The 13039-nt window shown below is 43.4% G+C and overlaps 1 protein-coding gene across 2 annotated transcripts in view; it reads right to left on the minus strand.

The window, feature by feature from the left end:
• Positions 1-784: 784 nt before the first annotated feature.
• Positions 785-13039, minus strand: part of KDM5B (lysine demethylase 5B) — a 90002-nt gene continuing 77747 nt past the window's right edge. Inside the window, exons 23-27 of one of the 2 annotated variants that reach the window (XM_049858302.1) lie at positions 7406-7891; positions 5669-5780; positions 4904-5058; positions 3413-3733; positions 785-2882 (exon numbers count right to left, since the gene is read on the minus strand). In XM_049858302.1, coding sequence (XP_049714259.1) covers positions 2745-2882; positions 3413-3733; positions 4904-5058; positions 5669-5780; positions 7406-7891 — 1212 coding nt within the window. In that variant the 3' untranslated portion in view covers positions 785-2744. The remainder of the gene's footprint in view (positions 2883-3412; positions 3734-4903; positions 5059-5668; positions 5781-7405; positions 7892-13039) is intronic. The other variant, XM_049858301.1, reaches the window with a different exon arrangement.

Raw genomic sequence — 13039 nt, forward strand, 5'->3', positions numbered from 1 at the left:
GGTTTACATCAACTCCTGCCACCACAGGTGGCATTTCTGGTTTTAGATTAACCTTGATATAGAAAAATGAGCTTTACCTCCCAGGATGCTGCATCAAAGATGTCAGCCGCCGTCACAGTCCAATTACATTATCTTTCTCTAGGCTAGAGGCTACATACAAGCAGGCCCTTTCTGTGTAAGAAATCCCCTAGAGTCTGATATGGAAGGAAAAAAAAAAAAAGCCAAAAAACAAGTCATCTTTTGGTGCTGAGTTCACCAGATTCTTTACCCACTAACCCTCCTGGCTCCGGCTCCAGTCGAACACAGCCCACCTCATGTACCTGCAAGACTACTGAGATGGAAAGTGAAATGTTTCTATGTGTTTATCTTCTTCCCCCAATAAGCTCCAGAGCTCCTCTAGGGTACAGGCCAGCTTCATAGCTCACACACAACAAAACATGGTTTTAGAAATCATCATCACTCTGCAGTCATTTTGGGTACACAAGAGAATGGAGAAATGGAAGGTAAATGCCTCCATCTGTAGTGCCTAACAGTGTGCAAGGCTGGAGGAACCGGAACACGATGCCCAGGCTTTGTCATTTACCAGTGGTATAATTGTGGGCAACTGACATCCTCGGTAACTTCAGTATTATCACATGGAAAAAGATCAGTGGTTCTCACCTTGGGAAGGGGTGATTTCAAATACACACATGCCTGCTTTCCCTCCCTCCCTCCCTCCGAGATGCAGAGATTCCTACCTCACCAAGGTTGTTACTGTGAGGAATTGTGTACAACCTACAGGTTAAAAAGAAAAATCTCATCTGGTGGGTGGGCAGTGCACACCAGACAGGCAAAAGGCTCTCTAAAGGCAGAGGATTTATGCTTGAGTGTCCCCTTTAGGCTTACTTTCTCAGAGAAGGTAAGGACCAGGACTGTTGGCGTCCTGTCCCAATGTCGGGGGGGAGGTTCTAAGAATTTGGATACTAAAAAGGCCAAACCACTATTACTCCAGATTGTCTAGAGGTTATATGCTTCTTTTTTGGCCCCAGAACCCCCATCAGACAAGGAGAAACATCACAACAATTGTGGGAAAACTGCAGACAACTAGGAGTCATTCTTAAAGAGATTTAATTATTTGAATTGCATAAAAGGGGATAATACATTTAAAACTCCGCTACATCACAAATGGCTGGTTTTTTGTTTTGTTTTGCTTTGTTTTATTAAAGACCCACTAGTTCTACCCATTTCAGGCTTATGGCTATAGAATGTGGGGAAAACAAACATTAGCAACAGAATGGGAAAAATAAGCAAAAATCTGTTCTGTTCACAGGAATGCCTCCTCCACTGAAGAACACAGTCCCTTAAAAAGAAAAGGAAAAAATATATACGGGCTGTGTACCCCAGTAAACACAGAGAGTTAGAAAGAGACAGGGAAGGAAGTCAGGAAGGCAGAGCCTGAGTGTCCATGAGCTTCTCCTCAGCTCATTCTTTCCCCGCCCTCTGTGACGATGAGTCGCCCTTAGAATTCCTTCTGACATCGTAACCCTAAACCAAGTTTCCCTGTCAACACAAATACAATACAGGTATCTCCACAAAGAGAGAGAACTGAGGTGAGGGTTGCAGTGATTTGCCAACATTCTGAGAAAACTTATTTAAAAACGACATGGCTTTGAAAGACAGGTTCTGTTACTTGAAGACTCGGGGAAGGAGGTATTATGAGCAGGGGCTGGAGGCCCACGGTCCACTAAAACAGGGCAGGCTACAACGGAACGATCTCCGAATGTCGCTTGCAGGCTAGCATCGATGGCTGCTGCAGCCTGGCTGGGCAGAGGCAAAAGCAAGCAAACCCCTCTGGCTCTGAGAAGCCCAAAAGGTAGAGGGGCAGAAGCAGCTGTAGTCTGATGGCTCTAAATAACCAACATTTAATGTTATATTATGACCAAGGATTTATTCCACAATATAAACTGCAACATTTGATATAAGCTACCAAAAAAATAGTAGGAAAGGAGGGAGGAAGAGGGCCAGGGAGAAAGCCAAAATACAGCTGTGGCGATTACTTACAGAGCAGTCTCTTTTCTACATCACTATTTCATCAGTGACACTAGAAACTAGACATTTGCGTTCTGTACATCGACCAAATGCTAAAGCACCAGCACGCTGTTCTGAAGTTTCTTTTGTTTCATTTTAATTCCAGCCACTGAAACCAGACACAGAAGTTATTGCTCAGATAAATAAACCTAGTCTATCAGGGCAGGGGGCAGTGGATAAAGAAAGAAACAAAGAAAAACCCCAAAAGTGAAAAACGCAAGTTTCCCAATGTGGTAACAGAGTAAACAAGAGGGAGATTCCTCCAGTGAGGATTTACTAGAATTTCTGGTGCCCTTCTGGACACTGAAACCGAGGTGGACTCTGAAGCAGGTAAATCCCAGACAGAGGTAAGATTTTAATGCTGTACATGAAAAGGTGCAAGCTTCGATGCCTTCCAGATTGGTGGAAACCCCTGCAAAAAACAGTCGCATTTCAACCTCAACAACCACAAACAGCTCTTAAGGAAAAAAAATACAAAAAGTGTCAAAAATTTTTTTAGTTTTTTTTTCTTTTTTTCAAAGAGTTCTGGAAAAATGATCCCGTAAGGAATAGAAATAGCACCGTTAACAGGCTGGTTTGAATACCAGTCCTGTAGCTTTGCTGAGAAATTGAAGGAGTCTTCTTGGTTGGAGTCCTGAATTACATTAAGGAGAAGGGGGTTTGTTTTTGTGATTTTTTTACTTTCGGCTTGGTGCGTCCTTCACAGTACAGCGCACACAGATGTAGTCTTCCTTCTCTGCCATCTCTGGAGAAACACCAACACAGACCTGATGAAACCACTGATTGCAGCTGCCATCACACTGGACCCAGTCCACCTGGTTACAAAGAGCAGGGAGATGGGGTTTTCAGAGGAAAAATGCGATTCAAAATTGGGCAGGCCAGCCTCAAGATATTCAGGCCGTTTACCACTAACGGCCACTGTCCCAACACTGGGACCTCTGGCACAATAGCTATGCCACACGAGTGTAGCTGGCCCACCAGCCAAAGCAACCAAGTCAAAGCCATTCTTCAAGTCGTGACTGCTTTGGGGTTAAGACAGCGTCGCCCTGTTAAGCAGAAGGGCATTACATCAGCATCCCTCCCACCTTCTTAGCGCCGGGACGGTGAAAGCTGGAGGAGCAAGAAAAGGAAAAAGGGAAAAACAAGAAGTTTCTTCAGGAAAAGGGAGGAGACCCAGGAACGATGATGGTAAGAGCAGAAATATCAGTGGGGGAGGGCTGAGCAACCCATTCAGATCAGCTCAAAGCAGATAAGCAGAAGAGAAAGACCCAGCGAGATGAGGTCTAGCTTACAGGGTTTCTGAGTTAAGGGAAAGCACGTCCTCTATGGCCCAAACCTCACTGACCTCATCTCCTTCTGGCTGCAGGCAGCTCACAGCTGGGCAGATGGCATCTTCATCCTCAGAGTCCTCCTGTTCGGAATAGGATGTGTCTGAGGGCAGAGAATGAGTCTCGGCAGAACGGGCTAACTCACAGCTACGCTCTCTCTCTAACTTGAAACTGTTCATGTCCTTGGGGTGGCTCAGTTTGATTTTCTTCTTTTTGGGGGTCCGCATTTTTTTAAATCGATCCCACCGCTCACTGGACAGGTCCTCTCTTTCCAGGCGTCTCTTCAATTTTCTCTCAAGACTATTGATTCCATCTCGCTTCCCTCGGCAGCAGTCATTCTGGACAGAAGATGGGTAAATTCGATGTTAGCCTACGGTTTGCCGAAACTAGTAAATCTAAAGAGAACACGTGTATTAGAAACCAGAGGATCCCCAATCCATACTGAAATAATAGAGCAGCCTTAAACATCCCCCGTAAGGCAACTGGTCTAACTAACTTCCTTCCCCTCAGTGTAACTACTACTAATGGAACACCAGAAAAGGATATGTTAAAGACATTTCAATATGGCCACCCAGCACCAGGAGATGGGAAGATCCCCACAAAGAGTCTTGTTTCCACCAAATCCTTGAGTAAGGGATTGACTACTGTACGGTTTCTACCTAGGTGTTTGTGTTTATCCATTGACCTACAGGGTCCCTAAAAGACCACACCACTGCCTTCCTTTTTAAAGGATATATACCTACCCCTAACAAGAATAAGGTACATTAATTGAAGATAACTAATAATGGTGCTATACCAGTTAAGAGTATAATGAAAAATAAAATTCTAAATGCCAGTATCAGCCTTCATGCTATCTTCACTGAGACTCTTCCCTCAAACGGCCTCAGATCTTAGTGGTTTTTCTATCCTGACTGCATTCTCAGAGGACCTTGAATGTTATAGGTCAGTTAGTTCACTAGCAAGAAGTAGCAACCTCCTGAACCATGCAAAAAAATACAATATCCATCAAGTCAGTATTCAAAATGGGGCACCTTTAGTCTAATTACCCAGCTGTCTTAGTAGGTTTGAAGGGGTAAAATGAAGCATTTTGTTAAATGTCAACTCCAGGAATATGCCTGATTTTTTAAAAGACTTTCTTTCAAAAGGCCTTCCCAACTATGATTATATTTTCATCTCTACAATATCCCTACCATAAAGAAGAAAAATTCTGCTTCTAAATACTATCACATGGAAAAAATGAAGAGAAGCGGCTTGCTAAAAAAGAAAGGAAAAACCTCACACAGCAACCTAAGACAGGCCCAAACTCCAGGCTGTAAGCCCAGGCTCCAGCACATGCTCCCCAGCGTCTGGCCTCTCTGCCAAGCCTCGGGGACGGGTTGCGAGGGAGGTTTGCCTCTTTTTCTGGAACTCATCTGTTCCATTATTTAGATGGAATGACACTAAAAAGCGTCCTCCCCCCTCCCCCGCCACAAGACTTTGCCTTCCCCAGCAGTCTCTCAGACAGTTACCTTTTCACTGCTGGGTCTGACTGGTGAGCTTCGGTCAGTCTGCTGAGCAGGGCTTGGCTTTGCAAGTAAAGTCTGGTAAAGTTCCTGAATTTCAGGAAGAGATACCTGGAGCAACTGGGCCTCCATCAACAGATCATTCACTTCTGGACTAATGCCTGTTAAAGACCAGACCAAATCATGACGATGTATTAGCTGCAACCAGATCCCCTCCTCACTCGCTCACTGCTAACACAGAGGAGATGGTACAACTGCCTCGATGGATTTTAACAAGCTGACAGCCCAGGGCATGGGCAATCTGAATGGATCAAGTCGCTATGACATTACTAGACACACACTGTGACAGTGAGACAAGGATCAGGACTCCAGTTGCAGCTTTAGACAGAACTTAGTCATTTATAGAGAAGTATTAGGAAAAAATGAGGTAGATTTCAAACGTGGATCATCTCCACAAGTCTCCAAAGTAATGAAACAATAAGGGAGCCCATTACTTAGCATCTGACACAAATGCTTGGTATTTAATTATTGTTTGGCACTGGGATTAACCTTTTCATCTCTGACAGCAAGGGACATAGAGCCTTCCTCTCCATTTCCTTTGCATTTAAAATCTTCAGATATGACCCTTCCCTCATCTTGCAAATATATAGTAACTCAGACCTTACATTAAAGGATACAGTCCTTTTTTATGGTCCCTGATCACCTCTAACAAAAACCTAATGCGAGGTCACTTGTTATTACCCAGTCCTCGAAATAATTAAAAGTACAAACCATGGAGGGGGACGCAACTTCGTCCAGTCGAGAAGGGGGAGTGTAAATACGAGGTTCTGTTGTCCCAGTCTTCAGGCAAGGAAAAGGATGTTGTGCCAATAGGTTGAGATACCTATTGGAAAGAAAACATTTGGTAGTAAGGCTTCTTCAGGATTAAAAAGATTCCCATCAATGCAATGAAAAAAGCTTGAGTTATCCGGCAGGCAACCAGGAAAGAGAAAGATCTGGTTTTCACAAACTGAAAGGGGTCTCCTAGCATCTTACCCAAAAACCCAGACCAAACCCGTAGCTGTCAAGTCGATTCCAATTCACAGCGACCCTATAGGACAGAGAAGAATGCCCTATAGGGTTACCAAAGCTGTAATCTGCCACATCTATCTCATGCAGAGCTGCTGATGGGTTCAAACCACCAACCTTTCAGTTAGCAGCCAAGTGCTTAACCACTGCACCACCAGGGCTCCTTCCTGGCATCTTAGATCTTGCCAAATCAACTCATATTCTCCTGAAGACCAAGCCTTTATTCTTCTTGGTTTTACTTGGACTGATTTCAGAGAGGTAAAGGAGACCATTGGGAAATAAGCCATTTTCTCTATGTAACAACAGATCAGATAGCCTTTTATTCCCTAGGTAATTCTCCATATTGAGGATTTTAACACTGTGAACACAGACACATACCCCTTTGAGTAAACCAACTAAGGGCTGCCAGAAATCAATCACATCCGCCTCCCTGCCTTCATCCATGTTTATTAAAGATGCAAGGCAGGGAACTCTCCTTTGGTAACCAATTAGTCAACAACAGTGTATCCTTTCCCTTTATTAATACAAAGGTAAACTCCTAACATCCTGGGGAAAAAAACACAAATGTCTCAACTCCAGGCTGTCCAAATAGTATAACTTATATATTCAACAAATATTTAATTAATTTTATGTGCCAGGCAGTATATTTCAGGATCCTGGAAAGAAGAAAAACAAGGAAACAGATATGACAGAGACCAATTTTTTTGTCTTTATCTCTGATCTGCTAAACATTTAACTCATACAATTCTTGTGTCTGTGTTTGTACAAGGAAGCTGTGGTATCTCTAACAGAGAGATCTCTGCCAGATTTGAAAGTCATCAGGTTGACCTTATAAAAAGACTGAATTCTGCTCTCTGATTGTACTTTTCCGGTATCTTCACATTCTCTTCCTACAGCCATCTTCTACAGATAACAGAAGATGCTGCCCATCCCCATGACGGCCAGAAGAATCTGGCTTTTGGTAGAAAAGAGTGTGGATGGTATGAAACCCATGGCTTTTCCTCTAAAGCTCAACCATTTCCAAAAACTATTCTTCCTCAAAAGGCGCTAAGAGATAGAAGATGGGAGAAAGCAGTGAAGTTTTTCAATCACGCCGTAAGTAAAAACGAACAAAAAAACTACATGTATACATGTTAAATATACATATAGCTTAACACATATAAATGGTGAACACAGACGCGTATATGAAAAGTTGAACAACCGCTCTATAGAAATAGAGTGCCTGAGAAGTAACTCCTGGCTCTCAGGGGCAGTGGAGACTAAAACACCATGGCAGATGCACATGACCCTTGAAATGGGAAGCTACAGATTAAGTGAGTGCTGGTAACAGTGAAGTGATCACCAAGGCAACAGCAAGATTGGAGGTACAGATTCAAGAAAAAGGTACAGAACTATTATGCAGAGTCTAATAACCAGCAGAAAAAAAAAGTCCAGACTCACCTTGTTTGTTTCTGACATCTGACCTGCTGAGGCTTGCCATCTGCTATATAACAGTCCCGACCCCACTCGATCTTGCACAAATTTTAGGCTCCCTGATGAAAGCAGTTGCTGGGCTCTGTGTTGCCAGTTCACGGTTCTTTCAATCATATATCGAAGTGCATCTCCCTCAGGAAGGCGAACTCGGATACGCTGCAGGGAGGCCAACAGGGGCAGAATTTTCTCTAGTGGCGGTTTCTCTGACCTCCGACAATGGGGACAAAGCCAAACTTGGGGGCCTTGTGAAATATAGGGTACTGCCACACAGCTGGTGTGGAAAGCATCCCTGCAGAGTTCACATTGAATCATAGGGGCAGCTGGGGCCTTCTGACACAGGCAGACTTTCATCTCCACATCTTGGACAGGTGACAGCAATTTCCCTTCATTGGCTAGTCTGAGAGACTGCAAGGCTTCCATTTCCCTTAGACGAGCTTCCCCAAGCGTTGCCATCTGAAAAGGAGTTACAGGTTACGGACAATGTCATAGAAAACTCAGCCTTCCCTTAAAACCCAAGAGTCCTAGCAGTTAAGAGAACAGCTTCCGGAGTAGATTACCTGCCACTACGCAATGATACACTATGTCTCTTCTTCACCTACTTCACACTAAGCTATGTGAATGTGGGCAGCATATCCCACTGTGGCTCAATTTCCTCACATAAAAAATGGAGATAATAACAACTCAAAAGGCTGTGATAGTGAATAAATGAGAGATGCAGGGTAGAACACAGAACACTGTCAGCTTGGCACACAGTAAACGCTTAATGTGAGCAATTACTTAACATACACCCCTTCTTAAAAGTCCAACCTCTCTGCACACTTATCCCCTAGAAAATTTACTTCTCCTGAAGCAGACAGGCTTTTTGCACTCTACATGTACCGAGTTCTAAGGTTTTTCATTTGTTGCTCAGTTCTATTAGCTTTTGTGTCCTTCTAGAAAGGAACTTTAAAGATAGAAAAGTCTCTTAGGGTAGCCACTATGCAATGATATTTTCTCTTCTTACTGTCTTTAACGTCACAGCCTTACCAGTATGCTGGACACAGCAATTGTATGTACACGATGAAACTGGATTGCTTGTGAAAAAATTAAATACAAACCACTTCACAGAGGAGTAGTCAAGTAAGTGGTGCCGCTTACTAAGATGCACCATACTGCCCCCCTACAGCAAAGACCCGAGACACCCAGTGAAACAGATGTAGATAACAATCCTGGAACCCTGAACATCAAAAACGAAGGATGAAGAACTGAATTAAATACTGACTGGGAGAAAATACTCAATGAACGCAGAATGAAAGAGGCTGTGCCAGCTGTCCTAGCTCATTGTAGCCATCTTGAGACAAACCCAGTAGCAACCCCAGGTGAGGAACACAGGAGGGTACCTTCATGGCATTCCCATAAGGGACAGAGAAACTGTATAAACACACAGAGAGAGGTAAGGTGAGTGGATCATGACCTGGATCTAAGGAAGGAAAACACAGAAAGGAGGGCAAGAATTACAGGGATCCTGCCACCCACAGAGTAGGAGGGAGCCAGGATCCAGTCAGGTATATGCATGAGCACCGGTCTCTGCCCTCCAGGTTGGGTAGTGTGTACGAGGCAGTGAATCAGCAGAGTATCGGCAGGAGGTCCCCCACCCAACTGGACTCCAGACAGCCTGCCCCATTCTCACACTTGGTCGGGGGTAGGTCCCAACTGCTGGCTGACAGGAAGTGCCTGGGCACCAATGTCTGCTAGCCAAGGGGGTGCACTCCCCACCCCTATACCCTCCTGAAAGTAAGTGGCAGAAGGTCCCATGCCCTAGCAACCCCACCCAACCAGAGACCATAATACAAGCCACCCCACTTGGCACTGTCCACCACCACCCCTCACCCACATGAAGACCGGCAATAAGTGCACTCCTGCACACTCACCTGCTTGCCATTCACCCCCCAAACCCGGGGAGTGGCAGCAACCATATGACTGTGCACACCCACCCATCACCCACACCCTCCCCCACCGAACTGGCAAGGAGAAATGACTGTACACACTCGACAACCACTCCCACCCCCTGAATCAGTGAGGGGCACAGGCCACACAATGGCGCATGCGCTCACCCACCACCTGCCCCCACCACTACCTGGCAAGAGGAGTGACCATGGGAGCATACACATGCAATTCTGCCACCCACTCCCCTGCTCCGCCCCAACCCGCCAAATGGTGGTGACCACTCTTCCCGCTCATTCACCACATCCGCTGCTCCATCCACTTGGCGAATATCACTGCCCATTCCTGTGCCACTGGACTGACTTCAGATGGTGGCCAATGCCAACCCAGCCCGTCCGGAGCTGCACCGTTCAACTAGCAAATAGAGACTCGTGCTCACACTCCCAGACACTGCCCCACCCACAGAGAAACAAGCAGTGAACACTCCAGTGCTGCCAGACTAGCGATCAGAGTAGCACACCCAAGCCCACCCACTCAGATATACCAAAACAAAAACCAAAAAACAAGATGAAATGAACAAACATGCAATCAAAAAACAAACACTGTAACACCTTAATGCCTCACAGACAACAGACTATATCAAGTCACATGAAGAAGCAAGGCAAGATGGCTCACGCATGTGACCAAAATAAAGGGACAGAAATCTCCCTGAGGAAGAAATGGGAATGGAACTACCTGCTAAGGAATTCAAAAGACTTAAACATAGGATTCTCCAAGAGACAAAGGAAACCACAGACAAAACTCTAGAAGAATCCAGAAAATCAATACAAGAACAAATGACAAAACAGGCAATTAGAAGCCATGTAAAAACAGCAACTAGAAATCCAAAAGATTAACAATCAAATTTCAGAAATACGTAACTCAGTGGAAAGATACAGGAGTAGAACTGAATCAATGAAAGACAGAATCAGCAAATTAGAGGACAAATCCCTTGATACAAATTTGTTTGAGGAACATTCAGAAAAAAGAATGTGGAAAAATGAAGAAAGCCTAAGAGTTACGTGGGATACTATCAAGAGGAATAATTTACATGTGATAGGAATTCCAGGCCAGGAGGAGACCAAAAACAGCACAGAAACTTTTTGAAGATTTGCTGGCAGAAAACCTCCCTAATGTCATGAAACACGACAAGATATTCATCCAAGAAGCTCAAAAAGTCTATACAGGCTAGACCCCAAAACAAGGTCACAAGACATAACCATAATCAAACTTTCCAAAACCAAAGACAAAGAATCCTGAGAACAGTTTGGGAAAAATGGACTGTCGCCTACAAAAGAAAACCAAAAAGATTAAACTCTTGATTTCCTGACAGAAACCACACTGACAAGAAGGCAACTGGATGACATATATAAAACCCTGAGAGAAAAAACAGCCAACCAAGAATTACATATCCAGCAAAACTGTCTCACAAATTTGTTGTTACTGTCAAGTTGGTTCTGACTAATAGCAACCTCATGTACAACAGAACAAAACGCTGCCTGGTCCTTAAACATTCTCACAATCATTGTTGTGCTTGAGCCCATTGTTATAGCCACTGTGTCAATCCATCTCATTGAAAGCCTTCCTCTTTTTTGCTGACCCTCTACTTTATCAAGCATGATGTCCTTCTCTAGGGACTAGTCCCTCCTGATAACATGTCCAAAGTACATGAAACAAAGTTTTGCCATCCTTGCTTCTAAGGAGCACTCTAGCAGTCCACGGTATATTCAATATTCTTTGCCAACACCATAATTCAAAGGCATCAATTCTTCTTTGGTCTTCCCTATTCACTGCCTGGCTTTTACATGCATATAAGATGGATGAAAACACCATGGCTTGGGTCAGGTGCACCTTAGTCCTCAAAGTGACATCTTTGCTTTTCAACACTTTAAAGAGGTCTTTTGCAGCAGATCTGCCAATGCAATACATCGTTTGATTTCCTGACTGCTGTTTCCATGGGCACTGATTGTGGATCCAAGTAAAATAAAATCCTCGACAACTTCAATCTTTTCTCTGTTTATCATGAAGTTCCTTACTGGTCCAGTTGTGAGGATTTTTGTTTTGTTTTACGTTGAGGTGCAATCCATACTGAAGGCAGTTTGTCTCTGATCATCGTTAGTAAGCACTTCAAGTCCCCTTCACTTTCTGAAAGCAAAGTTGTATCATCTGCAAATCATAGGTTGTTAATGAGTCTTCCTCCAGTCCTGATGTCGTGTTCTCCTTCATACAGTCAGTCTGGTTTCTCGGATTATTTGCTCTGCATACAGACTGAACAAGCATGGTGAAAGGATACAACCCTGATGCACACCTTTCCTAACTTCAAATCACACTGTATCCCCTTGTTCTGTTCAAATGACTGCAGTCTCAAATACAATGGTGAAACTAAGATATTTCCTGATAAACAGATATTAAGGGAATTTGTGAAAACCAGGCCAAGCTTACAAGAAATATTAAAGGGACTCCTTCAGACAGAGAGCAAACAACATCAGACAACAACCTGAGATTAAGACGCATGACATCACCACCCAGATACCAACCAAGGCAAGGAATTCTCAAAAATAAAATAATAAAGCAGTAAGACTGAAAACAAGGAACCAGAGACATCAATCTGTAAACAAAGAGAACTTCAAAATTAGAGGGGGAATAAATGGTGTAGCTACACAACTTCCATATGGAGGGGAAGTCAGGATGATATCAAGGTATAACAGACTTTTTTAAACTTGGGAAGATAAACGTAAATTTCAGGGGGACCGCAAAGAAAATTAATAAACCTACTCCCCAAAATAAAACAATAAAGACTCAGTAAATACAAAATCAACAGTCACAAAGGAAATGAAAAGAAAACGCACAAAAAGAACTCGGAACAGGAAAGCACCAAAACCACCAAACCTGTTGCTGTCCAGTCGATCCCAACTCATAGCGACCCTATAGGACAGGGTAGAACGGCCCCATAGAGTTTCCAAGGAGCGCCTAGGGGATTTGAACTGCCAGCCTTTTGGTTAGCAGCTGTAAACACTTAACCACTACACCACCAGGGTTTCCACAGAAAAGTAAGCAGAACGAAAAACCATGAACACCACAAAAAGAAAAAAACACACACAAGAAAATGACAGCAGTAAATTCACACTATCAATAATCACACTGAATGTAAGTGGGTTAAATGCACCAGTCAAGAGGCAAAGAGTAACAGAGTGGACAAAAAAAAATGACCCATCAATATGTTGCCTACAAGAGACACATCTTAGACACAAAGATAAAAATAAGCTAAATATAAAGGGAAGCTAAATATCAAAGGATGGGGGAAAAAAAAAAAGACACCAAGCAAACGGTAATCAAAAAAGAGCAGGAGTAGCAATATTAATCTCTGGTAAGACTTTAAGGCAAAATCCAACATAAGAGACAAGGAAGGGGAATATACAATGATTAAACGGTCAATCCACCATGAGAACATAATAAATATTTACATACCTAACCACAGAGCTCCAAAATACATAAAACAAACTCTAATAGTATTGAAAAAAGAAATAGACAATTCCACAATAATAGTAAGAAACTTTAACACACCACTTTCAATGAAGGACAAGACAATTAGAAAGAAACTCAACAAAGATACAGAAGTTCTAAACATTATAATCCAGC

The sequence above is a fragment of the Elephas maximus genome, chromosome 18, assembly GCF_024166365.1.
Source record: "Elephas maximus indicus isolate mEleMax1 chromosome 18, mEleMax1 primary haplotype, whole genome shotgun sequence".
NCBI classification, from domain to species: domain Eukaryota; kingdom Metazoa; phylum Chordata; class Mammalia; order Proboscidea; family Elephantidae; genus Elephas; species Elephas maximus.